Raw genomic sequence first — 21,390 nt, 5'->3', positions numbered from 1 at the left:
ATGAAATGTGGAAAAGAGAATAGCAGCACCCTGTCGTTTTCCCAGTACAGGGTCGGTAGGAGAAAGTGTGTCAGATGGCTGATGCCCAATGGGAGGCGGTGGCTACAGCACCAGGCACTATATTGATTGGCACTGCTGGCTAGCGGCAGAGCCTGCGGGGGCACTAACAACCCACTAGAAGAGAGGGCTCAAACTCATATCGATTGGACACATCTGAACAAACCACCCCCTCACAGGACAACTCACACACCCACATGCCCCCTGCAGCCATCAGGCCACGGCCTAGCAAAGTGATTTTCTGAGTATTGACTATGACAATTCCATGTCAATTCTATCAACCCGGGAGTTTCATTGATATCCCAATTTTAAATTGATGGGAAAAAATTAAATTAAATAACTGGCTCTTTAGTTCTGGAACTGGAATTCATAATTTAATTCATTTCCTGAAATCAGTTTAATTGGAATTGAATTGAGCCCCGTCTTTTTTAACACATACATCCTTCAGTATTCTTTGAATGGCTTGTTTCAAAGTCAAAATCAAGGTGACGCACTACAATCCCTTCAGTGCAAATAAGTGGTAGAGGACTACTTTGGTTTGCTTCTGAATGTTTGATTGTGAGCCAAGGACAGAAGGTGAATCCTTGGTCAGATTACTGCTGGATTCAGTGTTGTGACACAAGGGCAGTTTGAACTACCTGAGACTGAAGATGTAACATTGGTGGTTGGATCAGTGTCTGTCTAAAGGCAGACCAAAACCATGTGGCAATGTAGTGATGAAAGGGACCTTGCACTTGCACCTTTCACTTAGCTAGTATTGCTTCAGTAGACATCTAGCTGTGTAGAATGTAAGCAGTCTTAAAGTGATCAAAAGCACAACATGGTTAATCATCTTCTGTAGCAAAAGCAGTGTTGCCTCAAAAGATTAGCCAAAGACACCTACGATAAGGCCGTCAAGCACCATCACCAAGTTGATTTTCTCAAGGGACCGTTGGAATCAGTGACTGCATCCACCTTGGTGCTCCGCTCTCTAAAAACCTTCTAACTAGAGCCTAACTGATCCATCCAATACTATCATAGATTCCCACTGACAAGGATTCTGTAATGTTGCATGCGTCCCAAAAAGCACCCTATTCCCTATATAGTGCAGTACTATTGACCAAGTCACATGGGGCCCTGGTCATGAGAAGTGCACTACAAAGTTGCTGTCATGAAGCACAGGCTTAGAGGCGTGAAGGGCGAACAGCAAAATGAAATCACGTGGTCACCGCTGCTTTCTCCGTCCCCACCCCCCACGCTAATCCAGACGGCAATACACTAATGCAGAGGACAGGAGGGGAGTGCAGCAATATGTATAATGATGTCCTGCCAGGACGCGTGGTGGAAGATCTGAGCCGGAGTTAATGAATGAGAAATAATTATGTTTAGTGTCGCACAATAGCTCAATCATGGGAGGCTTTAGGAAAAAGGGGAAATAATTGTGCGGATGGGCCCTATGGTGCGCTACCGCATCCCCTCAACCGCTTGTTCCTTGTTATCATAAGCACCGATTGCGCTGATTGGATCAGAAAAGAGGAGGGTGGGAGGGGGACACACAAATTAAGTTGTCATCGAAGTGAGGGTTTATTTCCTGTTGCCTTTGAGAAAGAACGACAGTATATGCCGTGCAGTGTTCAATCGCTGTCTGTGTATTGAGGCCTACTGAATATTTGATATGAAGGGCAAGCACAAAACGTTGATTATGTCTACTGTTAGTGGGTCTTTGTTTTACCCAGTATTTCAATGAAAAATATGACTTCATGTAGGTAATTTTGTCACTAGATAGATTTCTATTAATGCATAATTTTAATTTCGGGCCTTTGCGCTTTAAACCCTCAAGGGATTTGGCAGAATTAGCACAGCACTTAACTACAATATTTTTTGGTGTTGATAATGAATTCTATCACAAAGTCAGTATTACACTTGTTCATGTCTTTATTCTTTTTCGATGTACACTACATTACCAAAAAGTGTGGACACCTGCTCGTTGAAGCCCTCTCTTTTATTGGGTAACACTATGTGACACCCAGCATCATAACATGTTATGACACGATCATAACCATGTCAGAGTATGTTATAACAGCTTGCATAACTTGTCATAAACTATTTTAATATGGTCATAACACTTTCATGACCCATATATTTAGACCTGTTGTGACATATATTGTGTTGTTTTATGGCTGTTTATGACACATTTGTCAAAACCTACCACACAAGGGAAAACATTCCATTACACCATAGCCTACGTGTCAACAGAATGTTTGTTTTATTTTTTATTTACCATCATTTCCCATTTTAGCCAATTCAATTGTGGTCATTCTGTTGCTGATTTTTCAGTCATTCTATTGCAGATTTTGTAAGAGTGTATTTTCTACAAGGTAAAAAAAAAAATGACTGTAAATAATTAATTTCAACAAAGGATTTAAGAAACAAACTTTCAAACGAAAAGGAAACTTCTTGACATGGAGGAAACTCATTTGAATAAGTGTGGGTTTTGACACTTCTGTAGGTTTCATAACCAGCCATAAAATAACACAATATACAGTGCATTCGGAAAGTATTCAGACCCCTTCTCTTTTTCCACATTTTGTTACGTTTCAGCCTTATTCTAAAATTTATAAAAATATTTTATTCCTTATCAGTCTACACATAATGCCCCATAATGACTAAGCGAAGAACTGTTTTTTAGAAATTTTTGCTAATTTATTAAAAAAAACTACTTTAAAAAAACATACCTTTTAGTAGTGTATTACATAAGTATTCAGACCCTTTGCTATGAAACTCAAAATTGAGCTCAGGTGCCTCCTGTTTCCATTGATCATTCTTGAGATGTTTCTACAACTTGATTGGAGTACAACTGAGGTTAAATTGAAATTGATTGGACATTATTTGTAAAGGCAGACACCTGTTGAGAGTGCATGTCAGAGCAAAAACCAAGCCATGAGGTCGAAGGAACTGACCATAGAGCTCTGAAACAGGATTGTGTTGGGGAACAGATCTGGGGAAGAGTACCAAAACATTTCTGCAGCATTGAAGGTCCCAAGAACACAGTGTCCTCCATCATTCTTAAATGGAAGAAGTTTGGAACCACCAACACTCTTCCTAGAGCTGGCTGCCCGGCCAAATTGAGCAATTGGGGGAGAAGGGCCTTGGTCAGGGAGGTGACCAAGAACCCGATGGTCACTCTGACAGTACTCCAGAGTTGCTCTGTGGAGATGGGAGAAACGTCCAGAAGGACAACAATCTCTGCATCAGTCCACCAATCAAGCCTTTATGGTAGAGTGGCCAGACAAAAGCCACTTCTCAGTGAAAGGCATGTGGTAGCCCGCTTGGAGTTTGCCAAAAGGCACCTAAAGGACTCTGACCATGAGAAATAAGATTCTTTGATCTGATGCAACCAAGATTGAACTCTTTGGCTTGAATGCCAGGCGTCATGTCTGGGGGAAACCTGGCACCATCCCTACGGTGAAGAATGGTGGTGGCAGCAGCATGCCGTGGGAATGTTTTTCAGCGGCAGGTACTGGGAGACTAGACAGGATCAAGTGAAAGATGAACTGAGTAAAGTACAGAGAGTCCAGACTTTAACCCGATTGAACGTCTCTGGAGAGACCTGAAAATAGCTGTGCAGCAAAGCTCCCCATCCAACCTGACAGAGCGTGAGAGTATCTGCAAAGAAGAATGGGAGAAACTACCCAAATACAGGTATGCCCATCTTCTAGTGTCATACCCAAGAAGACTCGAGGCTATAATCGCTGCCCAAGTTGCTTGAACAAAGTACTGAGAAAATGGTTCAATCATAGCTAGCTAACATTAAGCTATAGCTAGCCAAGCAAATGGCTCTGAGATATGAATAATAGGATCATACACGTAACGTTAGCTAGCTAGCTAACAGTACACTTTAACTTGAAATGAAACCACTTTCTGTCAAAATTAGAAATGTATCTTACCCGTATACATCATTCATGGATGGACGTGTCTCCTGTGTGATGCCATGGTTGCCCTAGGTTTGAAGATGTAATCCGGAGACAGGTGTTTTCTCCATCTCCTTACTCGAATTCCACTGATTTCAAAACTCGGTCCTCCAGAAAGTGGAGAGCAACACTTATGCAGTTTTACTACATGATACATTTTTAAAAGAAGCTGCTTCAGACACGATTACTAAGACATACTGACCACCTCAAATAGACAGAAGCGTGCTCTATGACACACCAATCCAAGATAATCTCTTGGCATGTCCAGCCCACTCATTATCTCAGCCAATCAAGGCTAGTGCGATGGTTGCTGTTTTTCTGTGGCTAAACCATCTAGGCTGGTAATTTAACAATTGTATTTCTATTTACAGATGGCATACAAGTTTGTTATTAAGGCATGTTAAAGTTCACATGTTCGACAAGGCATTTCTGCAAAACACATTTTGATAAAAAATAAAATGTTAATGTTCAAACTGCTCTCCTGTGAAGTAGTGACCCGCGACATACGCCTAGTTTCCTGAAACAGGTCTCAAATGGTTTCATAGGTAGACAGAAGAGCAACAATGACAGCATCTCCGTTCAGTTAATAAGATGTTTTAACTGTGCAAGAGGTTAAGAGCATGGTCTGGCCAACTGACTTTGATGACATGACAAACGTGTTAGTAGGCGGTCATGAGAGAGATTACATAGTGCCTTCAGAAAGTATTCACACTCCTTGACCTTTTCCACATTTGTGTTACAACCTGCATTTAAAATTGATTACAATTACATTTTGTCACTGATCTACACACATTACCCCATAATACCCCGAAGTGGAATAAATGATTAGGAATTAATTCAAAATAAAGCTGAAATGTCTTGAGTCAATAAGTATTCAGCCCCTTTGTTTTGGCAAGCCTAAATAACTTTGAGTTAAAATATGCTTAACAAGTCACAAGGAGTTGCATGGACTAACTCTGAATGCAATAATGGTGTTTAACATGATTTTTGAATTACTACCCTATCTCTATACCCCACACATACAATTATGGAGTTTTTCAGGATAAAAAAAGAAACAAAATATAGCTAAGCACAAGGATAATCTGGTTATCTGCATTCCACCAGACACTGGGAGATGAATTCACCTTTCAGCAGGACAATAACCTAAAGCACAAGGCCAAATCTACACTGGAGTTGCTTACCAAAAACACAGTGAATGTTCCTGAGTGGCCGAGTTACAGTTTTGACTTTCAATCTGCTTGAAAATCTATGGCAAGACCTGAAAATGGTTTTGTTCCAATGATCAACAACCAATTTGACAGAGCTTGAAGAATTTTGAAAAGAATAATGGGCAAATGTTGCACAATCCAGGTGTGGACAACTTTTAGAGAATATATTAGTGTTACATTTCTGATGTAATAAAAAAATGTTTTACAAATTAATATTTTGCTTGACCCTAAACAGCTGTTTGTCATAGGAGGTGAAGACAGAGATGAGCTGTAAGTGTCTTCACATTAAAAAAAATCGAATGTATTGGTCACGTACACATATTTAGCAATGTTATTGCAAGTAGCGAAATTGTGTTCCAACAGTGCAGTAGTATCTTAACAATTCACAACAATACACACATCTAAAAGTAAAAGAATGGATTTAAGAAATATCTAAATATTAGGACAAGCAATGTCAGTGGCATTGAATAATATACAGTAGAATACAGTATATACATATGAAATGTGTAAAGCAGTGTGTAAACATTAGTAAAGTGACTAGTGTTCCATTTATTAAAGTGACCAGTGATTCCATGTCTATGTACATAGGGCTGCGGCCTCTAAGGTGCAAGGTTGAGTCACCAGGTGGTAGCCGTGGTAGCCGGATAGTGATGGATATTTAACAGTCTGATGGCCTTGAGATAGAAGCTGATTTTCAGTCTCTCGGTCCGAGCTTTGATGCACCTGTACTGACCTCGCCTTCTGAGGTGAACAGGCCGTGGCTCGGGTGGTTGATGTCCTTGATGTTTTTGGGCATTCCTGGCCACACAGTCATGGGTGATCAAGGTGTACGGGAGGGTGCTGAGCACGCACCCTTGTGCTGAGAATCAGCGTAGTGGAGGTGTTGTATCCTACCATCACCACCTGGTGGTGGCCCGTCAGGAATTCCAGAACCCAGTTGCAAAGGGCAGGGTCAGTCTGGGAGCAAGACATCGGTGTCCACGACGTGGCTTGTTTTCCCTTTGTAATCCGTGATTGTCTGTAGACCCTGCCACATACGTCTCGTGTCTGAGCCGTTGAATTGCGACTACACTTTCTCTGTACTGAAGTTGTACCTGTTTGATTGCCTTACTGAGTGAATAACTACACTTTGCCGTGGTTAACTATGGTGGTTTGCCCTTTCAGTTTTGCGTGAATGCTGCAACGATTTTTGGTTTGGGTAGGTTTTAATAGTCACAGTGGGAACCATATCCCCTTTCCACTTCCTGATGATTTCAGTCACCGTGTCCGTGTATACGTCAGTGTTATTCTCAGAGGCAACCTGGAACATATGTGACCCGTTTCAGGAAACTAGGCGTATGTCGCGGGTCACTACTTCACAGGAGAGCCGTTTGAACCTAAACTTTTTATTTTTTTCTGAATGTTTTTGGGGGGGCAGAAATGCCTCCTCGAACATGTGAACTTTCATGTGCCTTAATAACAAACGTGTATGCCAAATTACGAGCCTAGTTAGTTAAGCCACATAAAAAGTCAGCAACCTTCCCACTAGCCATGATTGGCTAAGATAATGAGTGGGCTGGACATCCCACGAGATGAGTTTGGATTGGTCTGCCATATAGCATGCCTCTGTCTTTGAGCTGGTCAGTATGTAAAGGTAATCCTGTCTAACGCGGCTTTTTTTGAATGTATCGCGTGGTAAAATTTTACAAAAGACTCCACTGTGCAAGTATCCATTTCAATAGAAAGTCACTGCAACAGCTGTTTTAGGGAACTCTGGTCTGAGTGTGCCAGAGTGCAGAATAACTGATGAATTTACGAACGCTCAACACCGGTTGAATATGACCGGAGTCAGTAAACGTCAGCAAAAAAGCATAATTCAATTCTTGTCAGGAGCAGAGTTAGTCACCAACGCTCTGGATAACATGAAAACAGCCTAACCAGCTCTTCTAGGGCGAGTAAAATGGTCAGAGTTTTAGTGGGGGCTAAAGTTTAAGATAATTCTTATGGCATTGCACACGGTTAGTGTGAACCAGAGTGACTTGACACAACAATGGGCCAAGCAACGGAAATGACACAGGACGTCTTATTTAATGAAAGGGGTTGCAGTCTGCCGTGAAGCATTCGTCTATGTATACGGGTAAGAGTCTAGCTACAGTTTCAGTTATTATACGTTTTGAATTTTGTCAAAGTTATTTTCATTGCAAGTTAAAGCTTACTGTTAGCTAGCTAGCTGACATTGAACCTATTTGGTTAACTTTAGCTAGCTATGATAATTGGTTTGTATTGCTAGTACTCTATGGATTAGGATTTGGTTCATTGTTTAGCTAGCTACATGTCTAAACAAAAGACCCCAAGTTAAAGCTTACTGTTAGGTAGTTAGCTGACATTAGATGGCTGGCTCGCTAGCTAACATTACGTTTATGTTCTGTGTGTAGTAATGTTATTTGAGAATGCCATTTCTCATTGCTAGATATATCCTAATGTTGGCTAGCAAACTAGCTAACATTGAACCTATTTGGTTTACTTTAGCTAGCTATGACAATCGGCTTCTATGGCTAGTACTCTATGGATTAAGATTATGGTTCATTGTTTAGCTAGCATGTCTAAACAAGAATCCATTTTGTCAGATGATTACATGACCCATCAAGTTAGCCAGGTGTGTCTGACGGTGATTACGGCTGTCTATGTATAATAATGCCAAAATATTTGTATCTGGAATTTTTCTTTCAGCATCAGTAGAACACGCTTGACTCTCCTCCACCAGTCACACAAGGAGAGTGGTCTAATGCTTCCCATCAAAAAGAGAGCTGGCCCATGCAAGCACAGGTTACACCTGAATCATGAGGACTTGCAGCGAGTGGTGAACTTCATCAACAACTATGCAGAGGATAATGCAATAGTATTACCAGGATGCCACCCAGGACATAAACACTTTGGTGGAAAGCTGCTGCCATCCCATTGTGACAAAAGCTGCAGTATTGCGTCTCCACAAGCAATCGATGACGACACTTGGTAGGTAAAGCATTTTGATTATTTAATTGACCAATGTGATTGGCACTACTTTTATTGATCTCATATTAGTTCTGTATTTTCCAGAGGTACGTATAGACGGGCAATGTGTTATCATTTTAACTTCCACTTTCCAAGAGGATGTTTCTGTATGCAGTGCTGCTGCTCTGCACATTTGTAGATAAGTGAGTGCTGCTGCTCTGCACATTTGTAAGTATGTGAAACTTACCTGATAATGATGCATTAAAAAATGCATCAACGTTTTACATTACATTTTCTTTTCATTAACTTACCTTGATGTTCTTTTGTTGTTTGCAGGTGCACTATCCTTCTGACCCTATGCAGCAAAGTCCCGTCTACTTTTTAACTCCTCGCACGTGTGGCTTGTTTGAGGTCTGCTGTGAAGGAATACCACAAGTCAACCACTCAGTCTTCCAGAGATTTGAGACTGGGACAGAGATTCACCTTCCAGCAGGACAATGACCCTAAGCATACTGCTAAAGCAACACTCAAGTGGTTTAAGGGAAAACATTTAAATGTCTTGGAATGGCCTAGTCAAAGCCCAGACCTCAATCCAAAAGAGAATCTGTGGTATGACTTAAAGATTGCTTCAGAACCCATCCAACTTGAAGGAGCTGGAGCAGTTTTGCCTCGAAGAAAGGGCAAAAATCCCAGTGGCTAGATGTGCCAAGCTTATAGAGACATACCTCAAGAGACTTGCAGCTGTAATTGCTGCAAAAGGTGGCTCTACAAACTATCGACTTTGTGGGGGTGAATAGTTATACACGCTCAAGTTTTCTGTTTTTTTTGTCTTATTTCTTTGTTTGTTAAACAAGAAAAAGTATTTTGCATCTTCAAAGTGGTAGGCATGTTGTTAAAATCAAATGATACAACCCCCCCCCCCCCCCCACCCACCCAAAAATATATATTTTAATAATTCCAGGTTGTAGGAAAAATGCCAAGGGGGGGGGTGAATACTTTCCCAAGCCACTGTATACCATTCTGTAGCTTTGAGTCTCTACTTTTATCCAATGTAAAAATTTAAATAAAACACAATTTCATATTTTGCTACATAAGACTTGAGACATATGATTTGAGCCGGTCGGTCACATATCCCAATCTGCGTGATCAAAACCATCTTGAAGCATGGATTCGGATTGGTCAGACCAGCGTTGAATAGACCTTAGAATGGGTACTTCCTGTATGAGCTTCTGCCTATTGGGAGGAGCAAAATTGAGGGCGGCGGAGGGCCTTGTAGCCATTCCAGAAGGGAGAATAACAATGGTTGAGAGTTTTTGAAGCGTGAGTCCAGTGGTTGTTCCAATAAAAGTTTTGTGATTATGCTGCGGTAATTTGTGGTTTAGAACAGTACCCTGCGTCACCACTTTATTGCTCCAGACCAGCGCAAGGGGGAGTTAGAGCACTGATTATGCTTTTGGGTCCTACTGTGTCACTGACAATGAATGGGTGACCTAAACCTAAATAGAAACTGATAATTGTGCACGGCTTCAGTATTACTTACTAAAACTGTTGTTACACACTAAGGTTTTTATTATTTAATTTTATTAGGATTATTTTTGGTTTCTCTTCCTCTAAAAACAGAAATAAATAATTCAAAATTACAAGCTGACTTCATTTACAAAGTAGGAACAATGTCTCACCCCATGTTCAAGAATGGCCTTTTTGTCGCTCATTTTACATTATTTGAAAAGGAAATCATCTCCAAAATATTGTAATTTTTTAAACAAAGTGACTATTATTATTATTAATTTAGAATTTTATAAAAGCACCTTGGACATTCTCACAGATATATTATTAACCCTGTTATTAGCAGGACAACGCAGAGCGGCGCACAGAAGACAGGGGGGGGTTCACTCCCTTACCGGAGAGTTCACCCAGCCACACTAGGTAGCACTGAGCAACACTTTAACCCTTGCGTTGTCTTAAGGGTCAAAATGACCCACCACTATGTTTAATTAACAGCAGAGAAAACCCCGTAAATTATTTTTTTTCAACTTGAAATTTGATGACTTTCCCCAAAATTAGAAAAAGTGAAACATTGCCTTTGTTCATATTTCCATGAAAGCTGTACACCACCAGGGTACAAAGATTGTCTGAGGGTCATTTTTGACCTGGCATTTAGAAAATAATTTACACACCACAAAAACCACAAAGACACACACACATAATGAGAAATTGAGATTGTGTGCTACTGATTGAACTCAGACAAAACATTATTGTGCATGTGCAGCATCTCCCCTCCACGACCCCACACATGGGAGAAGACTAGTATTTTGTAGTTGAATTACTTATTGTACTGTATATAAGAATATATCACTATCTTGACAAAAAAAGTTGAAGACTGTTATTGTTTCCTTACAATAAAATGCATTCAAAACTACTTTTGCACATTTCTGCTACTTTCTTAGGCTATACAAGTGCTATCTCTTGCTAAAAAATGTATGTTTACACCAATGCAGTACCTTTAATAATAATATGTATCACCAATCCGACCGCCATAGGGCGGCGCACAATTGGCCCAGTGTTTATCTCTAAAAACAGAAATAAATGTTTTGACCTTTATTCAGATTACAATCGCTCACTTTTTTGTTTTTGAAAATATAAACCAATATCCAAAATATAATTATATATTTTCAAGTTGATGACACAGTAATATAGTGGTACCTACATAAAGCTGAGTGACTCACTCATTCATGGCTATGGATCAAAATAAATAAGTACCAACATTCTTTCCTATAGTCTTTAATAAAGAAATGTTTTGGTTATCCTGACCTGGATGGGGCCTCCCCAGTGGCACAGCTGTCTAAATGCAAAATTCCAGAAAATGATGTCATGGCTTAGAACACATATGTCAGAGTCAAGGCCCGCGGGCCACATCCGGCCCGCGAGAAGGTTTTTTACGGCCCCTGGGATGATCTTGATTTATTATTAGAACCGGCCCGCAGACCGCAGCAAGCCGGCAGCCCGCAGATCTTTTACACGCACCAATACTACATTTCCCACAATGCAACGGTGACGCACCGAGCAGTAGGCTGCTTCATTTCAATATTTATTGGCACAGCAGTCGTCAGCATCACAGTAAAATTAACTTTCAGATACCCATCAAAAATGGCAAAACGGAAGGTGGACACTGAGAACCGGGGGTTTCAAACAAGGTGGGAGTCGGAGTATATGTTCACGGAGGTAGCTGGAAAACCTGTGTGTCTTCTGTGTGGAGAAAGTGTGGCGGTACTGAAAGAGTATAATCTGAGACGACATTATGAAACGAAACACGCGGACAAAAACAAGAATATGGACATGGAACAAAGGCTACAAAAGGCAGAGGAATTAAAACGAGGCCTCAAATCTCGACAGGCTCTGTTCAAAAAAGCCAAATCACAAGGCCAGGCTGCTGTCAAGGCCAGTTTTATTTTGGCAGAAGAGATCGCTAAATCAGCCCGGCCATTTACGGAGGGGGATTTCATCAAAAACTGCATGATTAAAGTTTGTGACGAAGTTTGCCCAGAAAAAAGGCAACTCTTTTTAAATGTGAGTCTGAGCAGAAACACCATTGCCGAGAGAGTAGACCAGTTGTCCATCAATCTAAAAGAGCAGCTTGTGAAAAAGGGAAAAGATTTCATTGCATATTCCTTGGCTGTGGATGAGAGCACCGACATTTCTGACATTGCCCAGTTGTCAATTTTCATCCGCGGAGTGGACTCCAGCCTAAGCGTGACAGAGGAGTTTTTGGCTTTACGTCCTATGCATGGCACAACTACGGGGCATGATTTGTATGAAGAGGTGTCAAGATGTGTAAATGAGATGGAGCTGCCTTGGGAAAAACTCGTGGGTTTGACAACCGACGGAGCACCTGCGATGTGTGGACACAGGAGCGGACTGGTGGCGAAGATACGGGAAAAGATGCAAGAGGAAAACGCGACAGGTGAGCTGACAGCTTATCATTGTATCATACACCAGGAAGCGTTGTGCGGTAAAGCCTTGAAAATGGAGCATGTAATGAGCATCATCACGCGCACAGTTAACTTTATCAGAGCCAAAGGTTTGAATCACCGCCAGTTCAAGGCATTTCTGACGGAGTTAGAAACGGAGCATGGTGATTTGCCTTATCACACAGAGGTGCGATGGCTAAGCCAGGGAAAGGTGCTTCAAAGATGTTTCGAGCTTCGTGAGGAGATTTGTCTGTTCTTGGACAGCAAAGGGAAAGACACAACACAACTCCGAGACGAAATGTTTCTGTGTGAAATGGCTTTTCTGTGTGACATTACGAGTCATCTGAATGCAATGAACTTGCAGCTGCAGGGTCGGGATCATGTCATCTCTGATATGTACAGTACAGTGAAGGCATTTAAAACCAAACTGACTCTGTGGGAGACGCAGATGCGGAAAGAAAATTTGAGCCACTTTCCCAGCTGCCAGACCATGAAAGAGAAGCTCTCTACCAGTGCGTTCCCGAGCGCACAGTTGGCTGATAAAATAGGTATGCTTGCCGCTGACTTTCGACGCCGATTTGCTGACTTTGAAGCACAAAAAAGCAGGGTGGAACTGCTCGGTAACCCATTTGCTGTTGACGTGGAAAGCTCACCACCAAACCTCCAAATGGAGTTGATTGACCTCCAATGCAATGATGCACTGAGGGCAAAATATGCGGCAGTGGGTGCTGCGGAGTTCGCCCGTTTCCTCCCCGACACAATGCCCCAGCTGCGCATCCAGGCTGCTCAAACGTTGTCTATGTTTGGCAGCACATACCTGTGTGAACAACTGTTTTCTTTGATGAACCTGAACAAAACATCACACAGAAGTCGACTTACTGCTGAACACCTCCACTCAATTCTGAGGATTTCCTCAGCTCAGAGCCTTACCCCGAACATTGATGAACTTGTGGAAAAGATGGGACACCACCAAGTATCACCCTCAACCTCAAACAAGTGAACATTACTGTGCAATCACATATTTAGAGTTTTTACTCAGTTCAAGTTTAAATGTTAAAGTTTAATATTTGTTTTCACTGCATGTTACTTCTCCTTAAACAAAGTGTTGTTTTTGATTAATAGATTTTTGCACTTTATTTTATTGTATTTCAATCCAATTATATTTTAAAAATATTTCAGTTGAGTGGATGATAGAAAATTGCTATTATTGTTTTTTTCTTTGAAGTAAATTTAGCCCACTTTTGCTAAAATAGAAAATATAGGCTACTGATGGTGCCTTGAATACCGGTTTCTTTCATTTAATGTTCATGTTATGGGGATTTTTATATAAAGGAAATTTGTCTTTTGTGTCTGTTGAAAATTAAAGATTACTGACAGAGCCATAAGAAAATATTGCTTTATTTATCTGATCATATTGGAATATATTTGTTAGGTTTTCAGTAGGTTCAATTAGGTTCACTAGACTATATGCGTCATTTAAAAATTTTTCAATGAACATTCGAACAGTCCGGCCCTCGGCTTGTAGCTAAATTTTTTATTTGGCCCTCCGTCCATTTGACTTTGACACCCCTGGCTTAGAAGCTTCTGATAGGATAATTGACATCATTTGAGTCAATTGGAGGTGTACCAGTGGATATATTTCAAGGCCTACCTTCAAACTCAGTACCTCTTTGCTTGACATCATGGGAAAATCAAAAGAAATCAGCAAAGACCTCATAAAAAAAATTGTAGACCTCCACAAGTCTTGTTCAACCTTGGGAGCAATTTCCAAACGCCTGAAGGTACCACGTTCATCTGTACAAACAATAGTACGCAAGTATAAGCACCATGGGACCACGCCCCTGTCATACCGCTCAGGAAGGAGACGCGTTCTGTCTCCTAGAGATGAACGTACTTTGGTGCGAAAAGTGCAAATCAATCCCAGAACAACAGCAAAGGACCTTGTGAAGATGCTGGAGGAAATAGGTACTAAGTATCTATATCCACAGTAAAACGAGTCCTATATCGACATAACCTGAAAGGCCACTCAGCACGGAAGAAGCCACTGCTCCAAAACCGGCATAAAAAGCCAGACTACGGTTTTCAACTGCACATGGGGACAAAGATGGTACTTTTTGGAGAAATGTCCTCTGGTCTGATGAAACAAAATAGAACTGTTTGGCCATAATGACCATTGATATGTTTGGAGGAAAAAGGGGGAGGCTTGCAAGCCGAAGAATACCATCCCAACCGTGAAGCACGGGGGTGCCAGCATCATGTTGTGGGGGTGCTTTGCTGCAGTAGGTGCTGGTGCACTTCCCAAAATAGATGGCATCATGAGGTAGGAAAATGATGTGGATATGTTGAAGCAACATCTCAAGACATCAGTCAGGAAGTTAAAGCTTGGTCGCAAATGGGTCTTCCAAATGGACAATGACCCCAAGCATACTTCCAAAGTTGTGGCAAAATGGCTTAAGAACAACAAAGTCAAAGTATTGGAGTGTGCATCACAAAGCCCTGACCTCAATCCCATAGAAAATGTGTAGGCAGAACTGAAAAAATGTGTGCGAGCAAGGAGTTACACCAGCTCTGTCAGGAGGAATGGGCCAAAATTCAGCCAACTTTTGTAGGAAGCTTGTGGAAGGCTACCCGAAACGTTTGACCCAAGTTAAACAATTTAAAGGCAATACTACCAAACACTAATTGAGAGTATGTACACTTCTGACCCACTGGGAATGTGATGAAATAAATAAAAGCTGAAATAAATAATTCTCTCTAGTATTATTCTGACATTTAACATTCTTAAAATAAAGTGGTGATCCTAACTGACCTAAGACAGGGAATTTTTACTCTGATTAAATGTCAGGAATAGTGAAAAACTAAGTTTAAAGGGCTAAGGTGTATGTAAACTTCCGACTTCAGCTGTACTTACTAAAAAGTTTTAAAGTTCTCTATTACAGCCACTATTGAAGGCTATCAAATGCTTCTCAAAAATGTCCTCTGGTGGTCAAACTAGCTACCTCCACGTTGACTTCAGATGAGCGATGGAACAGAGCTCCCTCTCATGTGAACGCGCATGGTTAGAGCATGGTCATGGCAGACCTGACTATTTACTCTCTTATTCGGCCCCCCTTCACAGTAGAGGCATCAGACAAGGTTCTACAGACTGTTGACATCTAGTGGAAGCCGTAGGAAGTGCAAACTCATCCATATCTCGCTGTGAATTGAATAGGATCTTGGTTGAAAATCGACCAGCCTCAGAATTCCCACTTCCTGTTTCGATTTTTTCTCAGGTTTTTGCCTGCCATATGAGTTCTGTATACTCACAGACATCATTCAAACAGTTTTATAAACTTCGGAGTGTTTTCTATCCAAATCTACTAATAATATGCAAATCTTTGTTGTGGTATCAGCTTGAGTTGAAATATACACTGCTGTGACTAACCAAAGATAATCCTCTATAGAGGTAACAAGGTTGGCATTTGAGGCATTCTAGGTCGTGTGAACAAAACGACTTGAGTTCCTGTACGTTATCACAATCACACCATGAGTAGTTAATCATGAAACATGCACCTCTACCTTTCTTCTTACCGGAGAGTTCTTTATTCCTGTCTGCGCGATGTATTGAGAACTCAGCTGGCTGTATGGACAGGGACAGTATATCCGGAGGGAGCCATGATTCCGTGAGAGTATGTTACAGTGCCTGATGTCTCTGAAAGGAGATCCTCGCTCTGAGCTCGTCTACTTTATTGTCCAGGGACTGAGCGTTGGCGAGTAATATGCTCTGAAGCGATGGATGGTGTTCGCCTCCTGAGTCAGACTAGAAGTTCACTCTGAATACCTATTCTCCGCCGGCGGGTTTTGGAGCAGCCTCTGAGATAAGTTCAATTGCCCGGGGGGGTACGAACAAAGGAGCCAATTCGGGAAAGTCTTATTTCTGATCGTAATGCTGGTGAGTTACCACCTCACTGATATCCAGCAGTTTTTTTCCGGCTGTATGTAATAACACAACAACAAAAACGTTCTGGGCTAATAATTTAAGAAATGACACACAAAAAACGAAATACTGCAAAGTTGCTTAGGAGGTAGAAGCAGAGCTGCCATGTCTGTCGGCGCCATTTTGGAGCACAGCTCATTCCAGTTCAGAGAATTGAATCTCTGTGCATATTGTCAGTATAAAGTGCAGTTTGCCAGTACTACAGAGACATTCACTGTAGTAGTACCAGTTTCAAGCATAGCTGCTTTTTAGGCATTAGGATGCTTGGAGATGAAACAATGAAAAATCAAGTGTCCTAGCAATGAGAATTTGAGAGCAAAGCTAATGTTTATTTCTTAAATTGTAGCGGTAAAAAAACATTGATTATTCATAATTGTTTGTTTATTTCATAAAGTGTGTGGTATTTTTTATACTGTACATTTTATTATTAGTTTTTGATATGGAACTTTGTATTGTACTGTGAAACTGCTTGAGGTGTTAATTCCATTTGTCAACCAGCCTTTTTAGCTTGTCCTTTAATCCATGATGCCTTTGTTTTATGGTCTTTGGTAACATTTGATCTATTTTGTTGAAATTATCACGTTTTCATTAATTGTGTTCAATTTAATATTGGAACTTTAATTGATTATATGAATATAGATTCCATTAACTTTATTATTTTTAAGAATTTTTTAATGTATGAACTAGGTTATAGGCCTGTTGAACTGATCTGGGGTGTAATATGAGGAAAATAGACAAGGTGTTAAAGGCATGTGTACAGATCCTTGACCTTCCGGAGCCGACTGGTCAAGCTTTGTTTTTATTCTGACTTCTCTGTACTGAGCTTCTACTTCTGATCATTAAAGATATTCTGACTTGCAAGTACACACTCGGAAATAGGCCATTATAAATACTGTAAATACAGTAAATACTGCTTGAATAAAAGTCTAAAAGTATTTGGTTTTAAATATACTTAAGTATCAAAAGTAAATGGAATTGCTAAAATGTACTTAAGAACCGAAAGTAAAAGTATAAATTATTTCAAATTCCTTATATTAAACCAGACGGCCCAATTATTTTATTTTTATTGATGATAGCCAGGGCCACACCATATTTACAAACAAAGCATTTGTGTTTAGTGAGTCCGCCAGATCAGAGGCAGTAGGGACATTCTCTTGATAAGTGTGTGAATTGGACAATTTTCTTGTCAAAATGTAACGAGTACTTTTGTGTGTCAGGGATAATAAATGAAGTACATTATTTTCTTTAGGAATGTAGTGAATTACAAGTTGCCAAAAATAAAAATAGTAAAGTACAGATACCACAACACCTACTTAAGTAGTACTTTAAAGTATTTGTACTTAAGTACTTTACACCACTGCATTTTACACAGTGTTACAGTTGGTTGTTTTCAGGCACTTGCACACACTGTCCCCTTCCCAGATGTCGGATCTGGGTTGCATTACCGAATGACCCCCTCAAGGTCTTGCCTCACGCAATCACATCGGTAACAGTAGCCTCAATGCACAGAGAGACAGAGGTGAGCGAGAGATGCCGAGACAGGAGCCTCATTCACCCACTGCATTCGGCACAGAGTGGGATTGGATGTGTCGATAACTGTTTCACAGACATAATATCTTAGAAAACACTATCAGCATCCGGAGCCTTTTTCGGAGGTGGACAAATGCCCTGTCGGTCGGCTTTTCTCTTCCGGTGGTGCACTAGGTAATTACCTCTCGGTATTTGGTTGGTGTTAGTGGAGTTTAGGTTAGGTTTCTTGTTAGCTACTCCATCTGAGCTGGCTTTTTTTTCTCTCTATCAGCCTACTCCCAACACATGGAGAACCATATCAGCCCTCCCAGCTACCTGTGCCAGCCCCTTCCCCCTGAGGCCCCGTCAGGACGCTACTCGCCAACCCCCAAGAGCATGCTGGGAGAAGAAGTCACCAGGTAAGGCTAATTCGGTGCCTCCCCATTCTGCGTGTGTGCGCATGTGCATTCAGTTTTTTTTGCTGTCACTCAGTAGTGTATGATGAAGGGATAAAGAGGGCTGGAAGGGGGTGGAATGTTAGGATAAATGAAGGATGATCAATGGGGTATGGAAGGTGGATTGATTGATGGAGGGAGGGAGGGAGGTTTGCAGAGGGGGATGGATGGAAGCAATAAGGAGGCATGTTGGAGGGAAAGGCTTGGAGGAACTGTGCGGCTAAACTCTAACCCTAAACTTAACCAAACCCCTAACCCTAGTCATGACCAATTAGGTAATTCAACATAGGTTTTCTAGTCAGTCATAAGTCTTTAGTTTTCCCTGTGGGGGAATGGGTGACAGGGAGTAGCTGAGCGTTTGCTACTATTTTTTTCCCCACCGAAGCCAGTCTGACAGGACAAGGATTTATTGAAAATGTCTACGATGCCAGCCGGCCAAAAGCTGCAATCGCGTGCCACATTCCCCCGGCGAGAGTTCTGTCTCCTCCCTATTTCCCCTCACTCTCCCTAGCTCTCTCCCTCCATTGCTCTCACTAGCTCACCATTCCTCTCTCGCTAGCTCTCTTTCTCACTAACTAAGTTTCCATCCAGTTTTTATGCGAGTAAAGTCATATAAAAAATAATCACGACAGCTGTGATGGAAACATGAAGGTTCAGTACAATTCTATAAATGCAGACAATTTGTTCGTTCAACGTGGTGGGATCTTTTTGTGTCTGTAAATTAATAATGTGCAAAATAGTGGTGGAAACGCCTTGATGCTCCAAATATTTATATAATATCCATCAAATCGAAGTAAACTTGGAGTAATGATATGGTGTTTACAGTGGTTGCTCAACTAAAAGTTTTGCAATTATGCTGCGGGACTTAGAGGTAATTTGTGGTTTAGTACATTACCCTGCGTCACTACTTCATTGCTCCAGACCAGCGCAAGGAGGAGTTAGAGCACTGATTATGCTTTTGGGTCCCAAGGCGCTACTGTGTTTATAACTGACAATGAATGGGTGACATAAACCAAATAGAAACTGATAATTGTGCACTTAGACTACAATTAGAGTGTGGAAATGTTAGGATTATTTTGCTCTTACTATAGTATTCTAGCCAACTCCCGACCGGTCATGTTGAAACAGCGCCCGAGTGGTGCAGCGGTCTAAGACACTGCATCGGAGTGCAAATTGCTTTGCTACAGATACTGGTTCGATACCCGTGCCGGCCGCGACCGGGAGACACATGAGGCGACGGTGGGATTTGGTTTCTCTCCCTCTAAAAACAGAAATAAATAATTCTAAATAACAAACTGGCTTTATTTACAAATTAGTAAGAATGTCTCACCCCATGTTCAAGAATGGCATTTTTCTCGTTCACTTTTGGTTATTTGAAAAATAAATTATCTACAAAATATTGTTATTTTTTAAACAAAGCAATTATTATTCTTATTAATTCATTTAGAGTTATATAAAAGCCCCATAGATATTCTCACAGATCAGATATGTCCTAACAAAAATGCCCCTTAGATATTATTTTAGAATCCTCCAATCCTCTAAATCTAATTGGCTGAGAGTCACGTCATTGAAAAATATATTTTCCGATATACTGTAGGCCTTCTGTAGGCGACATGAGTCTCACTAGTGTTGAGTAGTGTGCTCTTAAAAGTGGTGTAGGTATTATTATTTTTTAAAGCATGTTGAAGTTAGAAGCAATAGGATTTTAAGCAATAGCCTACACGCTGTGGTCAACTATTTCAGCACCGTTTTGCGCTGCTCTGAGACAAGCATGGGGACTGGTCTTGATAAATCAATTAGATTTTTATTTTCACTGAATCTCTGTTTGGGTATTGGTTAGACTACAATTAGGATATGGTAATGTTATGCTCTTAGTACTGTAGCCTACTCCCGACCGTCACGTTGTACAGGGCCATATTTTCCTTTCCATCCTAACGGAGCCCTGAGGGTTTTGTTTTTTTGGAATAGAAACACCATAATAATAATCAAATTAATTAAGCTACATTTCTTAAAATCAATCCCATACACTATGTTCTTACAAAACAAAGGTTTTAAATTCTATAGTACAGCCAATATCGAAGGTTATCAAATGCTTCTCAAAGATACCCTCTGGTGGTCAAACTAGCACTAACTAGAATTAACTTTTTACGCCGCCTGAGACCCCGTTAACGGGATCGATATGACAACTGCCAGTGAAAGTGCAGGGCGCCAAATTCAAACAGAAATCTCATAATTAAAATTCCTCAAACATACAAGTATTTTACACCATTTTAAAGATAAACTTGGTGTTAAGCCCACCACAGTGTCCGATTTCAAAAAGGCTTTACGACGAAAGCATACCATGCGATTATGTTAGGTCAGCACCTAGTCACAGAAAAACGCAGCCATTTTTCCTGCCAAGAGAGGAGTCACAAAAATCAGAAATAGAGATAAAATTAATCACTAACCGTTGATGATCTTCATCAGATGACACTCGTAAGACTTTATGTTACACAATACATGTATGTTTTGTTCGATAAAGTAAATATTTATATCCAAAAATATGAGTTTAAATTGGCGCGTTACGTCCAGTAATGTTTTGCTTCCAAAACATCCGGTTGTTTTGCAGAGAGCCACATCAATTTACAGAAATACTCATAGTAAATAAACGTTGATGAAAATACAAGTGTTATGCATGGAACTTTAGATAAACTTCTCCTTATTAATGCAACGCTGTGTCAGATTTAGAAAAAGCACACCATGCTATAATCTGAGTACAGCGCTCAAAGACCAAAACAAGCCATACAGATACCCGCCATGTTGTGGAGTCAACAAAAGTCAGACATAGCATTATAAATATTCACTTACCTTTGATGATCTTCATCAGAATGCACTCCCACAGTTCCACAATAAATGTTTTTTTTTGTTCGATAAAGTCCATCATTTATGTCCAATACCTCCTTTTTGTTAGCGCATTTAGTTCACAAATCCAAATTCACGACGCGCAGGCCAGACGAATAGTCAAGAAATTCCATAACAGTTCGTAGAAATATGTCAAACGATGTATAGAATCAATCTTTAGGATGTTTTTAACATAAATCTTCAATAATGTTTCAACCGGAGAATTCCTTTGTATTTAGAAAGGAAAAGGAACGCAGTTACCGCTGACGGGCGCGCGCCTGACTGAGCTCATAGCATTCTGCCAGGCCTCTTACTCAATCAGCTCTTATTCTCTCCTCCTTCACAGTAGAAGCCTGAAACAAGGTTCTAAAGACTGTTGACATCTAGTGAAAGCCTTATGAAGTGCAATATGACCCC

The 21,390-nt window shown here is 40.7% G+C and overlaps 1 protein-coding gene across 24 annotated transcripts in view; it reads left to right on the top strand.

Moving 5' to 3' along the window:
- LOC129814510 (discs large homolog 1-like protein) overlaps positions 1-21,390 on the top strand; it is a 254,606-nt gene that overhangs the window by 176,371 nt on the left and 56,845 nt on the right. For all 24 annotated transcript variants that reach the window (XM_055867694.1, XM_055867691.1, XM_055867690.1 and 21 more), the window contains one exon: positions 17,931-18,057. In XM_055867694.1, coding sequence (XP_055723669.1) covers positions 17,931-18,057 — 127 coding nt within the window. The remainder of the gene's footprint in view (positions 1-17,930; positions 18,058-21,390) is intronic.

This window comes from Salvelinus fontinalis, chromosome 17, assembly GCF_029448725.1.
Source record: "Salvelinus fontinalis isolate EN_2023a chromosome 17, ASM2944872v1, whole genome shotgun sequence".
Lineage (NCBI taxonomy): Eukaryota > Metazoa > Chordata > Actinopteri > Salmoniformes > Salmonidae > Salvelinus > Salvelinus fontinalis.
The sequence above is the reverse complement of the archived record's forward strand: the minus strand, read 5'-3'. Positions and strand labels throughout refer to the sequence as shown.